At 45.3% G+C, this 25,380-nt stretch overlaps 1 protein-coding gene across 1 annotated transcript in view; it reads left to right on the top strand.

Moving 5' to 3' along the window:
* Positions 1-25,179, top strand: part of ADAMTS12 (ADAM metallopeptidase with thrombospondin type 1 motif 12) — a 229,893-nt gene extending 204,714 nt beyond the window's left edge. Inside the window, exons 18-23 of the mRNA XM_054986785.1 lie at positions 525-735; positions 3,483-4,532; positions 15,605-15,757; positions 19,823-19,996; positions 21,072-21,225; positions 24,033-25,179. Of these exons, the coding sequence (XP_054842760.1) occupies positions 525-735; positions 3,483-4,532; positions 15,605-15,757; positions 19,823-19,996; positions 21,072-21,225; positions 24,033-24,199 (1,909 nt within the window). The 3' untranslated portion in view covers positions 24,200-25,179. The remainder of the gene's footprint in view (positions 1-524; positions 736-3,482; positions 4,533-15,604; positions 15,758-19,822; positions 19,997-21,071; positions 21,226-24,032) is intronic.
* Positions 25,180-25,380: the final 201 nt, after the last annotated feature.

The following is a 25,380-nucleotide window of genomic DNA, read 5'->3' as shown; positions in this document are numbered from 1 at the left end:
TTGTTGAACTGTCATGAGTCTATTTACAGTTTCACGTAGCTCAGGGCCTAAATACATATTACATTTTTCCTGGATCCTTCTTGGGTTCACGCAATAAGAGATGAGCCTGGAGTTCTAGGCTTGGAAATTAATTACCTGGAGTACGTGAGCCTAGTTTGGATAAGTGCTGTGGTGTACTGGGAAAGAGTGTCTGTGCCTTCCTTCCCGTAACCTGAAATGGTCCCAGAAGAGCACATTTGCCCCACTGGGGGAAACTTTCATGTATCCCATCAGTATACCTGAGCCCCCAGTGGGGGAAATACTAGGTTGGGGAAGCAGCATCGGAAGGAGGCTGAAGTCCCCTCTCTTCAGTTGTCACAAAAATGATCCTAATCAGGCCCTGTGGGGGAACTCACAAGTGCATACGGATCATATGTGCCAAGGGAACAATGTAACATTCCCACAGTCTGATGGGAAAAGGTGTGACAGTTGCGCTATGACTAAATATGCACTCCATTTTGACATTAGTTCAACTGGCTTTCTAGGTGGTGGGCCGGAGAATGGCAGAAGTGTTCAACCACCTGTGGCCCCACAGGAGAGAAGAAACGAACTGTCCTTTGCATTCAGACAATGGGGCTGGATGAGCAGGCATTGCCTGCAGAAGATTGCCATCATCTGCTCAAGCCAAAGACCTACCTTTCGTGCAACAGAGATATCCTGTGCCCCTCTGACTGGACAGTAAGCAACTGGACTGAGGTAAATTGACAACTGTATCACATTTCTATCCCTCTTTACTTCCCAACTTCGGGGCAGCTTACATGAGGTTCCCAAGTGATCTTTCATACAGCCAGTTCTTCGGGTTTGGCCTCAGCAGCAGAGCCACATTGTGTGCCTTCAGAACATTCTCTGGGTCTCTCTTAACAGTAACCCCTGAAAACAGAGATGTCTGCTTTGGGCTTGTTCAAATATTACTTAGCATTATGATTTGTCTGGGGAAGAGGTGGGCATGCTGTGTGGTTTTAATCTTTACAACTCATGGAAAACCTTACATTAATTTCACAGCCATTATTAAAACTGAGGGAAGGTGGGGCAGGATGCGCCCTGGACAACTTTGGCATCAGCTGACGAGAAGGCAGTTATATTACTTGACTTTTGTCCCATCTCCTCACGGGGTCCTGGTTCTCTCTCTAAACACAAAAACCACCTAGTGCTGTCCTTCCTCTTTATCCTGGCTTCACAGACTTACCTTGGAGGTTCCAACGCCATACATTTATGGTGAGGTAATCCCATGCAATTCATGAGGGAAGAATCCTCCCGCCAAAAAACCCATAACCCATGTGCCCTGTGCCTACACAAACACACTTACTTGTTTATTTAGAATATTTCTATCCTGCCTCTCCAAGAAATCTTGTCATCAACAAAAGTAAAACAGTGAAAATAATACAACTACACTGCCATCCTGACTAGATTGACACTCTGTCAAGTCCCTTGAACGCTGTGGGCATAAAAGGGTGACTCTGTTTAGGCTGGAAGTGCCAGTTAAAAGTGATAGATAACAATCCAGTAATACAATTCCTAGCAACCTTCATTCGTTTATTTGAAACATTTTATAAACTGATAATCAGTAAAATCAGCAGTATACACATTACTGAAAGCCAAGCTACAAGTGACATATTACACTTGCCTGGCAAGTGAACAGACTCAAGCGTATTCCTCCCTGTTCACTTGGCATTCACTTGCGCTCCTCTTGATCAAGTGGAGCGCAAGTGAATGGCAAGTGAACAGGGAGGAATACGCTTGAGTCTGTTCACTTGCCAGGCAAGTGTAATTCGTCACTTGTAGCTTGGCTCTGTGCAGGCCCTAGAGAATGGGTTAAAAATCCCAAACATGGGTTAAAAAATACCTGGGAAAGAAAAAGGTTTCTGCCGAGTGCTTAAAAACCAAGAGGTTCAGAGGAAGAGGGAGGCATTCCACAACCGGGGAGACTAATATATATCATTAGTCCAATCTTAAATTAATATAGAAGAACAGCTGTGCATAGTTTACTTCTGGTTCAGCAGTGGAATACCAGGTTTTGTAGCCTCCTGTCGTGAAGAAACTATCATTTGATTTTGCTATCATTAATCAGCAACAGCTGCATAGCAGATGTTTGCTTCTAAGCCCTTTAAGGTATACTTCCCCATCTCCAGCAAAAATTAAATGAAGGGTGAAACTGTATATGTTTTTTCCAAAATGCTATTACTGCCTGTTCCGGTCTAATTTATGTATGAACGAAAATATGATGCTGATAGTAATTGGATTAAATGGGGGCTTAATTTTGGGTAATGTTTTTGATGTACTATGACATTTACTCTAATGACTCTGTTCTTAACAGAGTCACGTTTTGGTTTCCTGCGAAGCAGTTCTGGGTTTGGAGTGGCAGTTTGTGTCTGCTAAAAAGCCATGTGGCTACAGTGGAGTAACAAGGGCACTTGGCCTCAGCATGAACGCAAAATGGGCATCAAAGGCAGTCAAATGTACTGACAGATTAAAATAATGTTAAATTGTGTAAAGCTAAGCATATTTTCAAGATGTGAGAGAAATTATGTGAGAGAGGCTTAGTAAGGGCAGCGTGCCAAATATACTGATATTGTTGCAGCTTCTCATAGTGTGCAAACACCAGCAGGCCGACAAAGAGAAAACTAAACCTGCAGCACTAGACATAAAGAGTTAATAGGATTTATTTTCTGGTTTAGACTGCCCCTGCTCAGAACATCTGTGCAGTTATAACATGGAACTCAATAATATGCTTTAAAGTCTACAACCATTCTAAACTTGTCTTGGAACTGATGTCCGTGCCAGTGAAATGGCTTGTTTATAACATGGGGTGACTGAGAGTCTCTCTACACAAGACGCCTCAGTGCGTGTTCATCAAGTGTAGGGAGACGCAATGTTAGCTGGGAAGCGTAGTTTAAAAAGACAGAGCTGGTGGAAATCACTCCTCAGAGGGTTTGTTAATTTCATATTTGCCCCCAAAAGACTGTTAATTTCACCTCTCCAGTCTAAACCTGTGTGAGATTGCAACCAGAGGGCAGCAAAGAATGGAAATGGGCTGGAAGTGCCTTCCAGAACCAGGCTTGGACCAAGGGAGGTTATAATTGGCTGAAGTTTCCCTTCTGGCATTTCACAACCCCTTCACACAGCTCCACCGGCTCTTTAAACTACCTTCCCAGCTAACTTTGCATCTCCCAACACATGTTCTTCATGTGTCAGACGTCTCGTGTAGAGAGACTCTGAGAAATACTGTTGCCTGTCTTTCCTTAGTAGATCCAAGAAGTCTGTTTGCAAAGTTCAAAGAGCAATTGCTGCTAGTTAAAATTCTCACTTGCATTTCTTGCTAAAGCTTCCCGCTGATTTTTTTTTAAAAAAAATGAGACTGGCAAGTTTTATAAATGTATGCACATTAGGTATTTTTCACTTGAGTATGCAAAAAATAATCAGATGACTTAAACTTTGTTTTGCAGTGTACAGTTACCTGCGGCGGAGGAATACGTACTCGTAATGTGACTTGTACCAAAAACAACGGGGAGCCGTGTAATATTTCAAAGAAACCTCATTCTAAAGCTCTGTGTGGACTCCAGCAGTGTTTGATCACCAGAAGACTGCAGATACCCCATTTCAAAGTGCATGATGGGAAGATAATCAGAACTGGAGGTAATCCCAGAAGAGGCCCCATGGACAAGTTACCCATCCCGAAACCCAGCCAAAGAATTGCAACACCAACAATTCCTGAGCCCAGATATGTTACTTTGATGCCCACACCCTTCAACCCAATGAACTTTTCTCAAGAAGACCTGGAAGCAAAAATATTCCAAAGTAATTCCAGTGGCTTAAATGTTCTCAGTAATTATTCCCAGCAATACAGCACTCCTTGGCCTATCACAAATCGTTCAAGTATTTCTTTTAAAAATGCGGAGAATGCATCCATAGAATCATACAACTCATCAGAAGATGGGCTCATAAACTGGACCTCATTTACCATTAGCCCTGTGCCTTTGACTATTACTCCTAGCTATAATTATTTAACAGAAGTATCTAATACAGTATCTAACAAGACTGGTGAAGGAACAATAGACAATGCCCGCAGTGAACCGCTGACAAGAGAGCCCCCTACTATGATTGGTAACACCTCAGAAATGTCACCAACAGTGTACCATCATGATACTTCTACCCAGGTTTCTGGTAACCCCTTAGCAGGAGCTGGTATCTCTTTGACAACAGTAGGCCTCAAAGAGTTCCACGTGCAAATAAGTACACCTGAAACAGCAGGTCCTGTCACAATCCGCCCACCACCGTCACATGAAATATCAGGAGGCAGGTCTTCGAACAGAACAAGATTGAAATCCTCTGCCAATGAAACACTTGCTCAAGCCACAGAAAACCCATTTTTGTGGGTCAAGAATGTGCTGAAGAATGAAACCTCCAAGGAAATATTGCTGAATGCCTCCAGATATCCAGAGGAGCCCAACAGTTTGCACAATGATGCTTACTGGACAGTGGGGAATTGGAGTGATGTAAGTGTTGGCTTTTTCATTTGAGAGAGGTATATGTATATACACTGCCTTGTAGCTTCCAGAATGTTGTTACCTGATGTGTAAAACAAAGAGAACATCAGTCATACAGCAGCAGGGAGTTGCACAAACAAGACAGCCCTAGAATAGTACAGTCCCCTCCATAATTATTATTGCTTCCTCCATCCCTAACAAAAGCAATTATATGTAAACCTCATCACTAAAGTTAGCTTTTGAAAATCCCTAATTATTTGTAAAAACTTCTGGTGGGTCTCTTCAGATCCATTATATTTTTCTTCCAAGACGAAGAAGCTGCCATTGTACTCGATTAAAAATATGACTGGTCCAAGTTTTTACACTGAGGCAATTAAATCCTCCAGCCATAAAAATACATTTCTCTACTTTGCCTTTACTCAAACGTTGAAAGAGCACAAATGCGGGCTGTAATTATGTAAACAAAGTAGCAATTAGGAGACATAAAAAGATCTTAGGTTCATCACAATTTGGAAGCAGCCAGACAATGCTTAAGAGATTATTTTGTTCAAAAGATCCAGAGGAGTTAGCCGTGTTAGTCTGTAGTAGCAAAATCAAAAAGAGTCCAGTAGCACCTTTAAGACTAACCAATTTTATTTTATTGTAGCATAAGCTTTCGAGAATCAAGTTCTCTTCATCAGATGCCTGATCCGAACTGGTCAAATACAGAAGAGGAGGGGATGGGAAAGAAGGGGACATATATCACAACAGGACATGGTGCAATTAGTGTGAAGGCAATCAAAACATTCCTTTGCTTGTAAATGTAAACATCTCCTTTTGGTGTGGAGTCAGTTTGCCGTGTTAGTTAACCGCAGTGAAGGTATCCAATTCCTATGCAGTATAAGCCCTCGATAACCACAGCTCTCCCTGCCAGCTGCATCTGACAAAGAGAACTGTGGTCCCCGAAAGCCCACACGTACTCAGGCTGAGATAATTGACAAACAAAGCCCACACCAGGCGTCTCTGGGCTCCCCCAGACCACGCCTCTGTAAAGGAAATCTGTTACCTGTGATAATGTGATAACCATTCATAGTCTCTATTCAGTCCCAGCTTGACAGAGTCAAATTTGCATATGAATTCCAATTCAGCAGCCTCCCGTTGGATTTTGTTTTTGAAGGGTTTCTGTTGAACCACAGCGACTTTTAAGTCTTTGGTGGAATGTCCTGGTAGATTGAAGTGTTCTCCCACTGGTTTCTGGACGTTTCCATTTCTAATGTCAGATTTGTGTCCATTTATTCTTTTGCGTAGAGGTTGGCTGGTTTGTCCAATGTACAGAGCAGAAGGACATTGTTGGCACATGAGGGCATATATCAGATTGGAGGATGAGCAGCTGTAAGAGCCAGAGACAGTGTAGTTGATGCCATTGGGTCCTGTAATTGTATTCCCTGGGTAGATATAGGGGCAGAGCTGGCATCTGGGTCTGTTGCAGGGCCTGGTCCCTGTGCTGGTGCCTCTGCTGGCCGATTCATGATTGTAAGTGAGAAGTCGTTTAAGATTGGGGGGCTGTCTGTAGGCAAGGAAAGGTCTTCCACCCAGGACTTCTGAGAGAGAGGTATCATTTTCCAGGATGGGTTGTAGCTCCCTGATGATACGTTGGATGGGTTTGAGCTGGGAGCTATAGGTGACAACCAGTGGTGTTCTGTTGTTAGTTCCTTTAGGTATGTCCTGGAGCAGACTGTTTCTGGGTACTAGTCTGGCCCTGTTGATTTGTTTCTTCACTTCATTTGGTGGGTACTGTAGTCTCAAAAATGCTTGTTGTAAATCTTTTAAGTGTGAGTCTCGGTCGAGAGCATCGGAGCAGATACGGTTGATGAAGAATTCATATGCAAATTTGACTCTGTCAAGCTGGGACTGAATAGAGACTATGAATGGTTATCACATTATCACAGGTAACAGATTTCTTTTACAGAGGCGTGGTCTGGGGGAGCCCAGAGACGCCTGGTGTGGGCTTTGTTTGTCAATTATCTCAGCCTGAGTACGTGTGGGCTTTCGGGGACCACAGTTCTCTTTGTCAGATGCAGCTGGCAGGGAGAGCTGTGGTTATCGAGGGCTTATACTGCATAGGAATTGGATACCTTCACTGCGGTTAACTAACACGGCAAACTGACTCCACACCAAAAGGAGATGTTTACATTTACAAGCAAAGGAATGTTTTGATTGCCTTCACACTAATTGCACCATGTCCTGTTGTGATATATGTCCCCTTCTTTCCCATCCCCTCCTCTTCTGTATTTGACCAGTTCGGATCAGGCATCTGATGAAGAGAACTTGATTCTCGAAAGCTTATGCTACAATAAAATAAAATTGGTTAGTCTTAAAGGTGCTACTGGACTCTTTTTGATTTTGTTCAAAAAAGAGAGCTGTGTGAACATGGAACAGAGGCCCAGTTATCTGAAAGAGAGCCACAAAAGCTACTTATCCTCTTTTCCAGAGATGGGAGCAAAATGTGGCTACCTTCTGGTCTGCACTCACATCAGGTTTTGTAATGACCATACTAGTTTTTGATCTTTAATGCCGTCTGGACCCAGGTTATCTAAACATTATTACTTCCCATATCATAGATCCAGAGGAGTTAGCCATGTTAGTCTGTAGTAGCAAAATCAAAAAGAGTCCAGTAGCACCTTTAAGACTAACCAATTTTATTATAGCATAAGCCTTCGAGAATCAAGTTCTCTTCATCAGATGCATCTGATGAAGAGAACTTGATTCTCGAAAGCTTATGCTATAATAAAATTGGTTAGTCTTAAAGGTGCTACTGGACTCTTTTTGATTTTACTTCCCATATGAATCTGCCTGTTTGTTGATATTCTTCAGAGGCCCTACTGTAGATACCTGCCTCCCCACACACACACCAAGGTGGAGTAGGTGGTGAATTAAGGTTTCTCGGTGGTGGCACCATATCTCTGGAATATTTTCTTTTCTGTGAGGCTTGCCTATTGCCTTTGCTTTTTGTGTGTAGCCACTAGGTGAAGGCTTTTTAAAAATTTTACTCTGCCTTTGGTTGAGCTTGTTATGGCTCTAACTTATGATTTGTTTTTACTACTCCAATAGTTGATCTACTGTTCTCGGCTACTGTTGCTTGCTTTGCTGCTTTTAAAATCCTGTTTTGATTAGCCGCTTTATATTTCCTTTTCTCTAGTTTAACTTAGGCTTTTTTAAATTAATAATTTTAATGGAGTGTGTGCATCATAGGTTCTGCGGGCAGAAGATGGAGTAGAAACAATCTCATTCCCCTCCTCACTACATCCTCCTAACCTCCATAGCTTTGTTGTATGTGGGAGTTCCCTAGCTATCAACAGTGACTTTGGGCCAAGCTACAAGTGACGAATGACACTTGAATGGCAAGTGAACAGACTCACGTGTATTCTTCCCTGAGTCCCTGGCCGAATCCACACGTCTCAAGTTTTCCGCTTTTCCCCCGCCCATTATTCGCTTCTCAGAGGGCTGTTCACATACTCTTACCTCAATCCCGCCATTCTCTCGCGTCTTTCGCGTTGCGCCTCAGACGAATTTGTCATGCGTTCAAACGCTTCTCTTGCGCGGTTCTCACCATGGATGTGGACAAATAGAGGCATTTCACAAGGAGACCGCCCCCTTCAAACCACCCGACTTCCATGTTTGCAGCCTTTCCGGAACACCATCCCTCTTTGCCGTGCAATTATCAAGCTTTTCCACTCTCTCCGCAGCATGCCTGCTTGCCCGCCCTCCCCCCCCTTTTAAAGGGGACTTTCCCAGCATTGTTGCACAATCCCGGCCATAAATCTTAATCGGGGTGCTCCAAAATCCCCGCAGAGACATCAAGGGGTGGCGTCATTTCCATTTCCATGTCATTTTTAGGATGCCGGACAGTCGGAAATATCGGTGGCTGTTAAAATTAATTTTTTTTAACTGTTGAAATTACCGTTATAGCGGAAATCCGTCATTCTAATATTACATTCAAGCGTCAAATAATTAGTCTGCCTGTTTGGAGAGTCTGGATCACCCCCACCTTAAATATCAGTTCAAATTAGCCTGTCAGAATAATGGTCCAATGGATTTCAAAGAAGGCATAGAATAACATTAACCAATCACAGGCATCACAGGGGTGTGGCCTCGCCATTGCAATTTAGCAAAAAAATGCTATAGCGGAAATCTGATGAAAAAATGAAAAAAATATGAACGTGATGTCATCATCGGTGACGTTGGATCTAAACCCGCCCCGTATTACATGATTCTACCAGGGATGTGGACAAAGTATAGCGCGAGGCAGCAGCACTAAGAGAAGGGATGTGAACACAGACTGGGACATTACGGGACAGAATCCAGCGCGATTAATGCACATGAAAAGCGGAAGGTAGGGAAGTGTGTATTTGGCCCCTGTTCACTTGTGCTCCACTTGCACTCCACTTGATCACGTAGTGCAAGTGGAGGGCAAGTGAACAGGGAGGAATACACATGAGTCTGTTCACTTGCCGTTCAAGTGTCATTCGTCACTTGTAGCTTGGCCCTTTGGGAAGGTCACAGGAAGATGCTGGGGGAAGGGCAATGCAGAAAAGATCCATCGTTGTCAGCAGAACATCCATAGGATACAAACCAGTGTCTTTAATTTTAAAGATTTTGGAGTTTTAATTTATTTTTGGAAGCTTCTTTGAACAACTCAGAAAAGCAGGATGTACATTTTTGTGAATAATAATCTTGCAGTGAACAGATTAGCATCACAGCATTACTTGATGGATTGCTGAAAGGAAAGAGTCCAGTAGCACCTGATGAAAAGAGCTGTGGATCTCGAAAGCTTATCCTACAATAAAATTGGTTGGTCTTAAAGGTGCTACTGGACTCTTTACTATTTTGCTACTACAGACTAACGCTGCACAGCTAACTCCTCTGGATCTAGGAAGGGAAAGTGAGATCAACTGAGGGAAATCTAAATGAATATGAACTTTTTTGCAAGCAGTGTAGAAAAATCATCAAAAAGGGTTTTCCAGAATTACTAAAAAATCACAAAGGGGAAGGGATAGTTTCACTTCAGTCCTACTTTTATCCCTGGTAAATAAAAAGTAAGGTAATTATGGCCATATTAAGATGTTTTTTAAAAACTACACAAAATCCAGTGCACATGGAAGCTGGTAGATATTGGGGTGGAATTTATCAAAGATGACCAGTATCTGGCAAAGATGCTCAAAGCCTAGCTAATTTCCATAGCATCCTAAGAATTAATGATGCAAAGACCCCTATTTTCCGCACCTCTTTGCTAATCATTTCATTTGTAGCTATGGAACTGGTTATCATCAGTATGTGGATGACACTCAGCTCTATATCTCATATCAAAATCTGGGGGTGGGGGGTCATTAGAGGTCTTTCTTGAGTTGCTGCCTGACTGCTATGATCAAATGGCTAAAAGCAAACAAATTGAAACTGAATCCAGACAAAATGGAAGCAATTCTGGATGGGATAGCAGAGATCCTAAAGGACATTCTTCTCCCCACTTTTGATGGGGTTCAATTGGCTCTTGCTGAATTGGTCAAGCGCCTTTGGGTTATACTAGATCCAGCATTGCTGCTAGAGAAGCAAGTTAATGCAGCTGCAAAAAAGGGCCCTTTTCACACTACTTACTTGCTTCCGGAACATCGTGAAATGTAGCGCAAAAAACATGGAAGATAGCATCTTCTCGCGAGAGTTTTGCGCGATGTCGCGCAAAACTCTCGTGAGAAGACGCTATCTTCCGCGGTTTTTGCGCTACATTTCGCGATGTTCCGGAAGCAAGTAAGTAGTGTGAAAAGGGCCAAGGCCTTCTTCTAAATTAGCCTGGAAGATGGCCCCCTACTTTGACGCAGCTGATCTGGCTACCTAGATCCACGCCCTGGTAACATCGAGAGACTAGACTACTGTAATGCACTCTATATAGATCTCCCCTTCCAGTTAGAGCAAAATGTCACAGCTTGATTATTATCAGCAGCTAAGTGGGGCGTGCATGTATTCTGCAGTCATTCATCAGTTACTCATCAGGCTACCCATCAGTTACCAAGCCTAATTCAAGGCATTAGCTATCACATGGCCTTGGTCTCTCATATCAATGGGACGGCCTCTCTCCCTATGCTCCGCCATGTCAGTTTTGCTCATCTGAAGAGGACCTTCTGCAGGTACCACCCTGCAAATGAATAAAATCAACAACTGTCCACACACACACACATTCTCTGTTGTGGCCCCCACCTTGTGGAATGACCTGCTTGATGAAGTTAAGGGGGCTTCCACTGTCCTGGCTTTCTGCAAACTATGCAAAACTATTTAGGAGGTTTTTTTATACAGGTACAAGGGCTGTACTGCATCAAAATGGTTCAGAGAGATAATTTGGAGAAGGGGTAGGGACTGCAGACTATATTGCTATGTACTGACTGTTACTGTAACCTATTGCATGTTATGGGACATTTCAGTGGTCATTCATATTGACTTACACTAGGTAATCCATCTTGAATCTCATTGAGAAATAAACAAACAAAGACATCCGTCTTTAATTTTTACAACCCAATCCCAGAATGGAAACCCTTTCTGTTAGCAAATTGCAATTCATTGGTGCTCTTTGGACAATTGTCAGGAATTGCTTGTTACTCAGCGAGTTACAAATTGCTGGGAAACTCTGAGGTGCTATAAAGAAATTCTTAACAGCTTGTGAATACAGTTAGGCAAGAAATTGATGTTCCCCCAGTTTATCATGAAATTGTCAAGCCAATGAATAAGATTACCGCAGAGACTCCAGTATAATGGAATGACTCTGTACAGCTGTTGCTTATCTCTTAAGAATTCTCTGTTTTGAGTGATAGAAGAGGCAGCCAGTTCCACCCTCCCTGTTAAGCCAAGTGCTTAGCACTTAAGCCACTTGAGAACCATTTAAGGTAAAGAGCGTCCAGGAGGGGCTTTGCTGCAAACAGAGTGGATCTCTGGCCAAGCCAGCTAAGCGAATACTTTGGGTGGCACAATGAGGAGGACTCAGGGGCCATCACAGGGCCTTGGCTTGCACTCGGCCATCGGTGGTGCAGGAAGTAATGGGCATCCCCTCTTGAATCTACATCGCCACCAGTGGGTCCAAGCCAAGCCCCTGCAGTCTTGCCACAGGTACTGTGCTTGGACCGGGCCAGTGGAAGCGCAAGAGGAAGCAACAGGGGTACCCTGCTTGGGGCAACAAAAACACTTGGACCCAGCCGTGACCCCGGATTCAGCCTCTAGCATCTCCACTCAAAGGGGCTGTGGGAGCCAGTGTCAGAAGACTCTGCCCTGAGACTGTGAAGGGCCAGTCAGATTAGATAACGCTGAGCCAGACAAACCAGTGGATGTGTTTGTAATATTTGATCCATTTCCTTTGAAGCACTTTAATGTATTTAAAATCCGAGTGGTCACCAAAGGAAACATGTCAACAGTTAGGGAGGTGAGCCACCGCTCTGGTGAAACATGCAAGGTTTTTCAAGGGAGGTCAAAAGAATTTAGATACAGCAGGTGAAATGTCTCAGGGGCACATGCTTGGTTGCCTAAAAAAAAATGCCAGGTATAAAATTTGGGGGGTTACTTCTCAGGTGAGTTCACAGAATCCTTTCCATGCCCTTCATTGCCTTCAGTTTTGTAGGAATGTGTTATGAACGTTTTCAAACTAGAGCAGAACGCTACAGTCCCTACATCAGCTGCCATTAGGACCACAAACGCTTTCCTAATCTCCCTTTGTGCTGCCAAATGTCTATCTGTTGAAACAGCATGCCTGCCAGCTGGGTTAAGTCCTTGTTGCTGCAATGACTGTTTTCATGCTGACCTCCCATTGGCCTGAAAATTAACACACGATGAATTAACTTGTGCAGAGAGCATTTGCGTGTGAGAAACGGCACACAAACAGTGTGCCGATTGTCACCAGTAGTTATCACACACATGTCTCGCTTAGATCAGGACGAACTCCATGAGAGACCAATGGTTGGATCTGACATTATGGAAATGCAAAAAGGGTCTGAGGGCAATATTTGTTTCTCACTAGGACTCAAAGCAGATTACAAAATATAAAAACCTCCTATGAACAATGCGGATAGGACTAGGATTACGGAACGGGAGAACAATGCAAACAAACAAAAAAACGGTTTAAGGCATGTTATTTTATACCATAATGCAAAAAGGAGGTTACAAAGGCAGAACACAGAGCAGTGGAAGGAAGGTGATATACACGATACACATTGCAATAAACTTCTGTCCTGTCCTGTACGAAAGCAGCCTCCTGAGCTCTTCCGTTATGCTAACCTTCTGTTCAGACATGAGTTTCTTGGCTGGCTTTAACCCAGCCACTGTGCCTCCCAGCTTCAAATCCACAAATACCACAGGGGTGAAATGGGCATAGTAATGCAACAGCCATGCTGGCCTGTAAGAAGTACAGAAGGAAAATGTGTGAACTATTGTGAGCATTTAAGAATTGTGCTCTATAAATATACTAGCAACCAAGCCATTTGTGTAAATAGCAGGCCCTAGAAAACAGCCTCCCAATGTGGGCCTTCCCAGACCTCCGGAGGGCCGCATTGAGCCTTCCTGCCTGTCAGGCTCCGTGCTTTCATTGTCAGAGCCTGGGGGAAGTATGCCTTCCAGGTTGGCCCCCTCGTCCAGTCAGGCATAGGACCTCCCAGGACCTCTCTGGGGTGCCCCTCCGTGCTTTTTAATGCTGCAGCACAGGGCAACTGATCTTGCCACCACCACCAACCAACCAACCCGACTGATCTTACCCATCCACAGGTGACTGCTGGCCTCCTCCCATCTGGGGCTGGTTGAGCTGATGGCCTCGCCCCTCCTCTCTGGCTCCAGCCATTGTCTGCCTGTGGCCAGCCTAATTCTAGTGCCCTGACCACAGACTCAGCCCTCCATGCCAAGGCTCCTGATGCCCCTGCCACCACTCAGGCCAGCATCTGAGGCTCAGAGGGCAATGGTGCAGTGCAGCCATTTCCTCAGCCACTGCTGCCCTTGGGATGTCTGGTGCCATCCCTGGCGCTGCGTAGGTTGGCAGCTGAAGCCCTGGAGGGACCAGCACAGCATCTCTGGCTGCTCTGGCAGCCACTTAGGCCAGCGCGTCTCCTGCTTGCACCCGGACCAGCGGTCAAAGCCCAGGAGGGGCCAGTTGTGTGACTCCTCTGGCTGCTCCAGCAGCTGCTCTGGCTGGCATATCTCTTCCCTCAGTCTGGGCTGGCAGTCAAAGCCCAGGAGGGGCCAGCGTGGCTCCACTGGCTGCTCTGGCAGTGGCCTGTGCTCGGGCATCTTCCTCCTACACCCTGGCTCTGTCCGTGGGTGCATACTCTGTCTCTGGGCTCTCATGGCCAAGTAAATCTGGGAGGGACTGGGTGGCTGTCCCCAGACATTGCTGCTGCATCAGGCCTTCCTGGGCCTCCACAGGCCCCAAGGAGGCCGCCATGGCGGTGGGAAGGCAAGCCATGTTGCCGATGACTCACTTTTTATCCCCACAGAAGGGCTTGTGAGTGTGCCTGCATGGGGATAAAAAGTGAGTTGTTGCTAATACTGCTTGCCTTTTATATAGTAGGATTGTATTGCATTAGTGGCAGTGAAACTTTTTTTATTAAGAGTTTCACATAATGAAAAAGGTAGAATGGAAAAAGAAAATGATAAAATGCAACTTCTGATAGTGAAGCCTCCTCCTAAAACTTTCAGCTATAGAATATATGCAGTTTGCTTTGAATGATATATGGGAAAGTGGTTAGTTTGGCTTGATTAAAATAGGGTTGCCAACCTCCCACTGGTGGCTGGAGACCTTCCAGAATTACAAGTAATCTCCAGACCCTAGAGATCAGCTCCCCTGGAGAAAATGACTACTTTGGAGGATAGACTTTATGGCATTATACCTTGCTAAGGTTCCTTCCCTCCCCAAACCTTGCCCTTCTCAGGCTCCATGCCCAAAATCTCCAGGAATTTCCCAACCTGGAGTTGACAACCCTAGATTAAAATCTTGTGTTAGAAACACCACAGGATCGGCACTGAGAAAAGGGGACGGTGCTGCTAAGGAGTTAAAGAATAGCAACCCAAGTGGTTTTGGGGAGGGAAGGTAGCATAGTATAGCCCACTTTGCCCACTCTCATCAGATCTCAGAAGCTAAGCAGTGTTGATATTTGGATGGGCAACTACCAAGGAAGACTTTGCAGAAGAAGGCAATGGCAAACCACCTCCGTTCTCACTTGCTTTGAAAGCCCCTTGCTGGGGTCGCCATAAGTCAGTTGCAACTTGACTGCACATACACACACATGTGACTTTCCTTCATATCTCCATGCTGGCAGAAGTTTTACCTGTGGCAGGTGCTGTTAAAAGTGGCCTCGCAAGGTGTGGTGTTCTCTATTTCACATACCGATTTGAATCACCGAGCCCGTTCTTTGGCTGTAGGCTTCCAGTTGTGTGTTAGAATTTTTATTTCATTGTGTCCGCACACACAGAGAAACAGCTGCGCTCCACAGTGTGTGCTTTTTCTCCCTTACAGAAGTGCTATCCATTAGGGGAAATTCTTTCCATTGGAAGTGACCCTGAAACTCTGTTGGCAAATAGTTCTCATCTCCATACCCATTTTCAGTCTACAGGACAGAAAATGGGAAGTGGATTAGAATAATCACAAGTTACATAAAAGAGGTGTCGGATTTGAAAGAGTACTTAATGCTGGATGAGGAGTGATCTGCATATTTGACACTCTTGTTTCTGAGCTGTCAGGCTTTAGAAGATGGAACAGCTGAGGCAGAACTGGGCCTAAGGAAAAAGTGACCTTCAGAAAGATCTTTAAAAGTCATTAAGTTCAGCGAAGACCGGGATGGCAGTACTTGTGATGCTGCAGATGTTTCAGCCTCTGCCAAGAGCTTAAGGCGCCATCATTTTCGGTTAATTTCTTGCCTGCATTAAACATGATGCCTCAAACGAAAGACAGATTAGCTTCTGATTCCATTTATTCTCTGTCCCCATGGGCTGCAAGTGGAGAACTAACTTCATCTCCGGAGGCTATCACAACAATGTAATTATAATGTTGTAGGACTAAAAGCTTTTTAATATATTTTTTTTTACAGTGTTCCACCACATGTGGTGTGGGGGCTTTTTGGAGAGCTGTGGAATGCAGCACCAAGAACGAATCTGACTGTCAGCACATTAAGAAACCTGATCCAGCCCGAAGGTGCTATTTTCCTCCCTGTGCCCAGTGGAAAGCTGGAGACTGGAGCAAAGTAATGTCATTCATCTGTATTTTATTTGTTGCATTTCTATGTTGCCTTTTGGTTCCAAAGGAGATCTCAAGACACGTAATTCTCCGGCCTGAATCCCGAGAACTGCACATGGGGATTTTCATGAAAGGTGCTGAAGAGTAGCAAAAAGGAAATCCCCCGCACAAAAGACCATGTGTAGTTCTCCACCCTAATTGCAGCCCAGTCTCCTTAGCCCCCAAACAATCTTCCCCGTATCAGGACCTAACTGATTGATACTGGTATTTTTAAGGAAGAAAGGTGAAAGGGAAATGATGGCCTTTTTTGCACGGGCGATTTTTACCACCTTTGGCCCCATATCTCTGCAGGTTTCCTTCCAAATTCTGGATGCTTTAGATTTCAATGCAGCGCAGAGTGCAGAAAGAAAATTCAGAAAAGAACCCTTGAAATGCCGCATTGAAATCTGAAGGGGGAGTGAAGAGTCCGGAATTCGCAAGAAAACCTGAAGAGGTATGGTGCCCGAAACAGCAAAAATCAGCAGTGCGAAAGAGGCTTTAATTGAATCAAGACTTGTTCAAGTGGTTTTAAATGCAAGTATGGAGATAATTTTCATGCAGATGTCTTTCTGCCTGTTGTCTCGTCTCATCTTATCAAAGTTGTAAACTTTAACCATAGGTCCATTGCTGTGGCCCAATAAACCAAAAACCCAGGCAGACAAAGTAAGGAGGTACTGCAGGACTTAGGGCAATTAGAATCCTCTAATGTGCTCATCTGTATTCTTTTCCCTGTGGATCTCCAAGCATGTCTTTGAGAGGCTGTGGCGACTTAAGGGAGAACACCCTTTGTTGGATGTTGAGAAAAAACCGAGGAGGCTTTTCCAGGCTTAGGCAGGGTGGGGGGACTTAGTTGCCATCAGCAGCAGATGTATTTAGGGGAAAGAGCTGCTACACATTTTGTAACATTCAGCTATGGCTTTGGGCTGCATCCTCTTACGATTTGAGGAGTTACGAAAAAGGGCAAAAAACTCTTTGAAAGATAACTCTTCCCTTTCTTGCGGAAGCTGTGCTGAGCAGTTTGAAGGATGTGGCTGAATTCCCAAAGAAACAGAGCTGCCACTAAGAAAAGGGACAGGGGGAGTTTATACAACAGGTTAAAAAGTACGGACGAAGTTTGGAACAAGCACACTTCAAATCGCCTAATTTATAGTAACTTGTGATCAGATCCAGCCTTCGTCCTTCCCTCTTTCAGCACGCCTGGGAGAGAACAATGATGCCACAGCCCGAGTAAGTTTTTTATCCATTGTTTGAATTTTAGAGACTGGCCATTATCCCATTGGCTAATGTCCAGCATTCGCTCACCTAGGCCATGTAAGGTTCCATGGTAGAAGTGTTATGGTGGACCTTTTGCAAGTAAGGTTGTGTACACACAAAAACGTTTGATAAATCTGAACTGGGAATACCAAACCAGAGGGGGAAAAAATGGTATTCTTTCAATATCAAATTGTTTCTCCAGTTCTGTAATATAGCAGAAATTTGGTAAAATTCGGCCATTGTTTCTTATGGGAAACTCAATCCAGAGCTATCCCATGGGCTGGGGGGGAGGGGGGAGGCATTTTTCAACCGATTTTCACCAAATTTGCCGGGAACCTATTGCTGAATGCCCTCTAAATATTCATAATGGATGAATAGAATTGATGAGGTGTGATATTTGTTCCCTTTCTTCACATTGGTTCTGGGGGGATATCATTCCCATGCTTCAGTTTGCTTCTTTTAGGTTTTCTCTGGGATGAGCTTGGCTTGCATTTGGTAGTTTGCCTTAGCCATGGCAGCCTTGCCCCAGTGTGTTTCTGCTGTGGGAGTCAGCATTGACTTTCCCGCCATAATAGGAACAAATAGAGTGGCTGGAGACACCTTCTTTGGCAGCCCATAGAATTAACCCCTAGGGCCCAACCTTACAGAAACTTGGGGAGTCTTTAGAGGACAGTCAGGAGTAGTTCTCCTGAAAATGTGCTGGAGCTTGGTTGAATCCAGCCCTCTAGACAGCCCCCAGGTAGTTTTCCCCACAGGGAATAATGGAGAGTGGCATCTTTGTTGGGGGCCCATAGAATTGCCCCCTTCCAGGGTCCAATCTTCATTAATCTTAGAGTATCTTTAGAGGGTGATCAGAAGTAGCATCCTTGCAAATTTGGTGGAGTTTTGTTGAAAAATGAATCCCACCCCAACCTCTCTGCCAAAACAAGAGAGAGGTAGAAACAGCTGTTTCTTTGCAGGGAAACAGCAAAAGAACAGTCCGCTGAATTTTACTAATTTAATTTGGTAAAACTGAGTTTGGTATTCTCTGAACCTGATTTGGTACTGATTATTTTGACCTGGAATATCTGAATTATACCGAATCAGCTAAAATTCGTTTAATTCCGAATACCAAATCGAATTGTACACCCCTAGTTTGCAAGTTGTTCAAACTAGCTCATCAAGGCTATCAAGTTTCCTCAAACCTGCCAGACTTCAGAGCATCTATGCCATTCTCCCAAGATGTGCCAGTTACTTACTCACTGAGTCTTTATGCCCAAACTGATAGCCTCCAAAAATTGGTGACATGGACATACCATTTTGTTTTAGATACAGAGAAAAGGGATCTTTGGAAGTGGTTGATGGAACCTGTCATCACAGATGCATTTTTTTTTAGAAAGAGTTCTGTACTTTTCAGAGGTTTCTCTGAAGCCTTGACCTGGATGTCCCAGACTAGCCTGATCTCATCAGATCTTGGAAGCTAAGCAGGGTCAATCCTGGTTAGCACTTGGATGGGAGACCACCAAGGATGTCCAAGATCACTATACAGAGGCAGGCAATGTCAAACCATCACTGTTTGCCACTTGCATTAAAAACCCTTTGGTGTCACCCAAACGGAGGGTCTCCTTGCGAGTTGAGGGAATCAGCATGCAAGGAGAGGCAGCAAGAGGCAGGTAACTTTGTGAGATCTCTACCTATGTATCACAAGGATTGTCCCTTCTAGAGAACTCTTTCAATAATGAAGCAGGTGTTCAATCAAAAGGGTTTTTATTTAAAAATAATTAAGATCAATTGCACACAGAAACACAGAGAGCTAACTCGAAAGCAGTGAAGAAAATTTGATTGAGTTGAGGGATTGGGTGACAGTTATCAGTCCTGAAGTGGGCATCCATGAGAGAGAGCATTGATGGAAGTCTGGGGGTGGATGCTAGATCCAAGTATGGCGGAGGGGCAGTCAAATTATACTGTGGAGCATATCCTGAGGCAAGATTACATCTTCTGCCTCCAAAAACAATAACTTAATGGTCGTCTTCGGGGTGAAACAACAAGCTGGAAAGCTGTCTCTGGGGTGAGACAATAAAACTGGGAGGATTTGATAACTAAAGTTATCAACAATGATTGATGATACGTGAAGATGAGTGAGTAAGGCTATCAGAGCCCTTAATCGTCTAAAATGGGAGAGTGGATAAGGGAAGCTCGGTAGTGTGTGTTAAGGGGATTAATTCAGGAACTCCTGGAAGACCCTATTGTCTTAGGATCTTTGCACATCTCCGGGGTATAGGGGCTAAAAGCTGGTCTCGTCTGGCATCTCACATACTAATAATTTCCCAGCTCCAGGCCGGGATCTAGCATCCATTTTCTGCCTGGATAGGTAGCATTTCTGCGTTTAGACCACATACAGAGAGTGGCTTATGATATTGCCATATTCATAAGCCTTCTTAATACTGTGAGGGCAAGTCTGACCGCTAACAATGGGGTCACCGTGTGACAGCTGTGACTTAACAGTATTTTAAAAACACACACTGCTTGGTAGCTTGCCCTACTCACAGCAGAGGTGTGATAAAATAGATATTTTCGAATAATTCAGGATCTTTAGAACAAGCACTGAAATCCAGTCAAATCTGCTGATAGATGCTTGCCACAGGAAAGGTGCATCTTCTCGTTTAAGAACAGGGCAGAAGGCCATTTAGTGAAATAGCTTGAAGCAGGCATTTCAGTATAATCTAGATCCACCATGAGATGCACCACGATCGCTCAGTGATGATGTGTTGAAGTCTCTTTCTCTCTGTTCCCTTTGCAGTGTTCCTCTAGCTGCGGAGGCGGCTTCAAGACCCGCACAGCTTACTGCATAGATGAGCGTGACAACAGAGTCCTGAGGCCATTTCATTGCCACTTAAAAGGACGCAAGCCACAACTGAATATCCGCTGCAATACAGAGCCCTGTTTGGAATGGAGTGCAGAGGACTGGGGCGAGGTATACTGTCTGTAAAGCAAGCTATTAGGCAGAACAATTAACTGTTCTTTACAGGCACATCCATTATGCCTCACAATGGTTTATGTGCTTTTAATCTCCAAAAAGAGGGATGCGGCTGATTAATCAGGTTCCTGTTCGGGAGGCCAGAAAAACATCTCTTGAGCTCAGCTCCAAGGTCTTCCATCAGCTGGCCGGGGTTCCAATTCCCACATTTTAAAAAGAAGCTGCTGTTGTAAAGTGTGATGTGAACGGTGCCATTACTTTGTTAAGACAGGCTTATTGGTACTATAGACTCTTTAATTTGTGATGCATTCCCTTAAACCCGTACTGGAGTTCACTGTAATTAATGCCCAGAGGAAAGGCTTTCAGCACATAATCAATAACCATCAAGTCTTCTTTATTTCCCACATCCTTGGACTGGGTCCTGGTGTGCAAAACAGGTTTCAGAGCTGGTATATTCAGACTAAAAAGAAGGACGACTCAGAAGAGTAAATCTTGGCTGCAGTAATGGGATTTGCTCAGTTATGCCCGTGATTTAGATTTGCTTTACAAAATGTCCTTCTCCCCAGGAGTGGATGCCAGTTTTTGTCATGGCGCCAAGGGTCTCGAGGATCTCTCCATTGCAGCTCCTCTCTTCCTCTCTTCCCCATGCAGGCATAGAAAGCTGACAGCCTGCCAAGCAATGGGGCTCTTGAGTGGGAATAGAGAAGAGTCAGGTTCAAGAAAGAGAAGAGCATGACTTCCCTCAATCCTTTTGGAGATTGTAGTGGGGATGAAATTGCTGTCCACCCAGTATCTACTCTGCCTTTGGCCATTGGTTGGGAGGGTATCAGCAGCAGTGTAGTCCAGGATTTTTTTAACTATCAGGAACTGGGCATTGTCAACAGATTATGAATGTAACCATCATGTTCTGCCAGAAAGCCTCCCAAATGTCTCTATCCAATTGCATCTGGTAGACCAGGAAGCTGAGTCGGAAAGACCCTTGGCCTGATGAAGCATCGCAGATCTCACATCCTCTTAAAATGCATGTACCCATTGTTATCAAAATGTTTTTTGGTAAATTAATCTCTTGCAGTGTTCTGTCTCATGTGGAGGAGGCATTCAGGAAAGAGCAGTGGAGTGCATCAGCACTGATGATGGTGCGCCTAAGAACAAGAGCATGTGTGAACATCACACCAAGCCTGCAGACTCTCAGATGTGCAACCTACACGAGTGCTTGGAAACTACAGGTGGGTTTAACTCCGTAGCACCCAAAGAGCTGTCTTATTTTCAGAACTCAGTTTGCTGGATTATTACAATGGGATTGCTCTAATGTTGCTTTTAAAAAATAACAAATATCTTAAGACTAGCGACAAAGCCTCTTGTGTTTAAAAATACAATAGGCTGTAGTGGGGCACTGGAGTGGTGCATGTCCTCAACCTTGAATGGGCCAAAATCGGGCAGGTACGGAGCACAGGATCACTCCAGGGCCCATTGTGCCACCCTGGCAGCGTTCCTGAGCTCTGCACCAGCCCACTTTGGTCTTGAACAGGTGGAAATCGGGCTGGAACAGAGCACAGGATCACTCCACGGCTTGTCACACCACCCTGACAGCATTCCTGTGCTCTGCACCAGCCCGATTTGGCCACAAACAGGTGAAATCAGGCCAGTACGGAGCACAGCAGCACTCCAAGGCCCATCACACCACCCCGGCAGTGTTCCTGCACTCTGCAGCAGCCCGATTCGGCCACAAGCGGGCAGAAATCAGGCCAGTGCAGAGCACAGCACCACTCCAGGGCCTATCGTGCTGCCCGGGCAGCATTCCTGCACTCTGCACCGGCCCGATTCTGCCTCAAGCAGGAAGATATCGGGCCAGCATGGAGCACAGGAGGACTCCAGGCCCTGTCTCACTGCCGTGGCAGCATTCCTGTGCTCTGCACCAGACTGATTCAGCCTCAAATGGGCAGAAATTGGGCTGGTACAGAGCACAGGATCACTCCAGGGCTCATTGCACTGCCCCAGCAGTGTTCATGCGTTCTGTACCAGCCTGATTCTGCCTCAAAGAGGTGGAAATTGGGCCAGTGCGGAATGCAGAAGCACTCCAGGGCCCATTGCACTACCTCAGCAATATTCCTGCGCTCTGCACCAGACTCAAATGGGCGGAAATCAGGTGGGTGCAGAGCAGAGCAGCACTCTGTGGCCTGTCATGACACCCCAGCCTGTTCAGGGTGTGCTGAGCGCCAGGGCCAGATCTACGGTTACCAGCACCCAGGGCAACTGTAGTCAGGCTAGTTGCGCGCATGCATAGCATGCATGCGCTCCTGGCGCTGCATGATGATGTCACTCCCATGATGTCATCAAGCTGGGGTGCCCCCCCCGCCCCCATGGCAAGTCGGCTGTCCCGGCGCGCTGCAGAGCTGGCGGCGGCGACAGCGCGAGTGGCTCGGAGGCTGCCTGCGCTGTTGAGTTCTTTGGCGGGGCCGGGGGCAGACTACCCCCCTGCCCCCCTGTCGATCCAGCCCTGCTGAGCGCCAGGCCGGCATGGCGGGCCTCCCCAGTGCTTTGCCGGCTGTGGCGGCACAACTCTCCAGAGACCCCGAGGAGGCTGCTGTAGCAACGGAAAAGGCCGGTGCGGGAAGCACAGCCCTCCCCACCGGCTTGCCGGGTGGTAGTGCCGGGCCACTCCAGGCCTTCCCACGGCTGCTGCAGAAGCTTGGGAGGGGCATGTTGGCCTCCCCCTCCCCCTCCTAAGCAAGCCATGTTGATGATGACTCTTTATCCTTGTGCAGGCCAGAGTGCGCCTGCACTGGGATAAAAAGTGAGTCATCAACAGTATGACTTGCCTTTTATATAGTAGGATGTGTGTCGACTCAGCACTACTTTGACAACAGCAACATATATATCGATCAGAACACCAGGGACGCTTGTCTCTTATTTCCAGAACTGACATAAAATGAAAATTTTGCAGCCACTCTCGCAGCAGGATCAAAGGTCATCAGGTCCATGACGCAAACTATTAGTACATTACAAAGGATGGATTTTATCTAGAAAATTTGCTGTGATCCATAGACAAAGATCTATGCATGAAAACCAGCTTCTCTCCACAAATCGGACTTCCTGAATCAGGAACTGCAGGCATATATCAGATGCGATCAAAATACGCATCCAAGTACAGATGCTGTCTGTCCCCCGACTATGAGCTCTGCAGGTGGCTTTGGATAAGCCACTCCTCTCTGTCCCAGCTCCCCCGCTGTATTGTGGGGATAACAATAACACTGACTTTGTTCATCGCTCTCAATTGGACACTAATCTGTCCACAAGGGCAGTACACAGGCACACTGTTATTATGTATTGCTTTAACTCAGACATGTGCTTGAATACAAATCCTCCATCTGCAGTCTGGCACACGTAGTCATAGAGATATACACCCAGCGTAGATCCACCTGAGTTTTTCCATGAGTGGAAGGATTTTGGATAGGATTTTGAGGGTCATTTGGGGCTCCACTGGAGGAGGAAGGCGAGAAAGTCACGCAGCATGAGCAGAAATCCTTCCACCTATGAAAAAACTTGAGTGGATCTAAGCCATCATTTTTAGACATGACTAGAACTGTATCGGAGCAATTTTTTTTTAAGGGGAGGAAAACGAAGGAATAAAAAAATTGTCATCAGTTTCAGGCATTTCAAGGCACGCAAGGAACAGGGTTCTAAAGACGCCACATACACTACCCTGTGCTTCTGAGATTTCCTCAGGTATGAAAAGGTTGTGGCATTGGCATTCACAAGAACTAGCAATTTGCTTTCCTTTTTACATAAAAGATGAAATACACAGGTTGCTGTTGTCTCCATCTCTTGCCCAATGCCTTTTCCGGACTAGAGTGGAATTTGGGAGTGCTCATAGTCACTAAAATCTGGTAATGGATGGGTCACTTCATTTTATTTCCTTTCATCTCTCTAGTATTCTACTGTCTTGGTCTATGTCTTTAGGCACCGAACATTAATAATTTCTATTGTGTTGTGCTCATGCATGCGCACATGCATGCATTTTTTCTCATTACAGGTTTCCCTTGTGGTAAAGACAAATTGTCAGTGACTTTCTGTGAGAAATTGAGGAGTCTCGGCAAATGTTCCATGCCACCCGTGAGAAACCAGTGTTGTGTTACTTGCCAGAGATCCCGGACAGTTAACAAAATGAGACCTCGGAATCGTCCACATCTTAAACCATGACATCATTGAAAAAACAGGGTTGCACTTACCTGTCACTGTTGTTCATCGAATATTCTTCTGTGCAGGGACACATGGGAACTGAGCGTGCTCAGGACTGGCCTGCGCATGTGCAGTTCCCATGTGTGACTGCACAGAGATATGACAATGAAAACAGGGTTGCACTTACCTGTAACCATTGTTCATTGAGTGTTCTTCTGTGCCGTTCCACATGGAAACTGCGCATGTGCAGGACAGCCCTGCACATGTGCACTTCCCATGTGGGTCTGCACGGAAGATATGGCAATGAACTAGAGTTGCCAAATCAGATTTCAAAACTAAAGAATACGATGGCTTTCTGGTGCTTATCCTACCAAGGTCTGTAGAACTCTAATGAAGTGGCCTTCATCCTTTCCAAAGCCGGAACACCCCTCCCCCATCCTTAACCCACATTTGCAACATGGGGCTTACTTTTAATTTTATATTTTATATATGATAGTCTTTTTATCTGTCCTGTATTTATCTGTCCTCCTTTCCATCTTTCTCTTGCCCACTCCTTCTTCCTGTTCTGTCCTCAAAAGGTAGTTGTGGTGCTACTTATCTGATCAGCCTTAGACGAAGTTGCGCTCGCTCTGCTTGGTTGCTTTTAGAGACACCACCGGCTGAAGATCGCCACTCTGATCAATTATTTTATTTTATTAAATTCATATTCCACTTTCCCCACAAGCAAGGACAGTGCACAGGTGGGAGTAGGTTTCCGTCTGTGCGATTAACACAGATGAGCTGTGCATTTAGATCTGCGTTCTGATGTTCATCAAGGTTCTACCAAAGGATGCAGCTTTTGAAATGAATAATGGAGAATATTCTCACTAGCTACTAGTTTTTAGAAACAGTTTTGCAGTGGTAGCTGCAGGGCTTTTTTTCAGCAGGAACACGGGGGAACGGAGTTCCGGAACCTCTTGAAAATGGTCACATGGCTGGTGGCCTCGCCCCCTGATCTCCAGACAGAGGGGAGTTTAGATTGCCGTTCAGCAGCGTGGAGGGCAATCTAAACCCCCCTCTGTCTGGAGATTAGGGGGCGGGGCCACCAGCCATGTGACCATTTTCTCCGAGGGCAACCCACTGAGTTCCACCATCTCTTTTCCCAGAAAAAAAGCCCTGGGTAGCTGTCTCATTCAGGGCTCTGGGTTCTTACATTCATAAAT

The sequence above is a fragment of the Eublepharis macularius genome, chromosome 8 (genome assembly GCF_028583425.1).
Source record: "Eublepharis macularius isolate TG4126 chromosome 8, MPM_Emac_v1.0, whole genome shotgun sequence".
Taxonomy (NCBI): domain Eukaryota; kingdom Metazoa; phylum Chordata; class Lepidosauria; order Squamata; family Eublepharidae; genus Eublepharis; species Eublepharis macularius.
The sequence above is the reverse complement of the archived record's forward strand: the minus strand, read 5'-3'. Positions and strand labels throughout refer to the sequence as shown.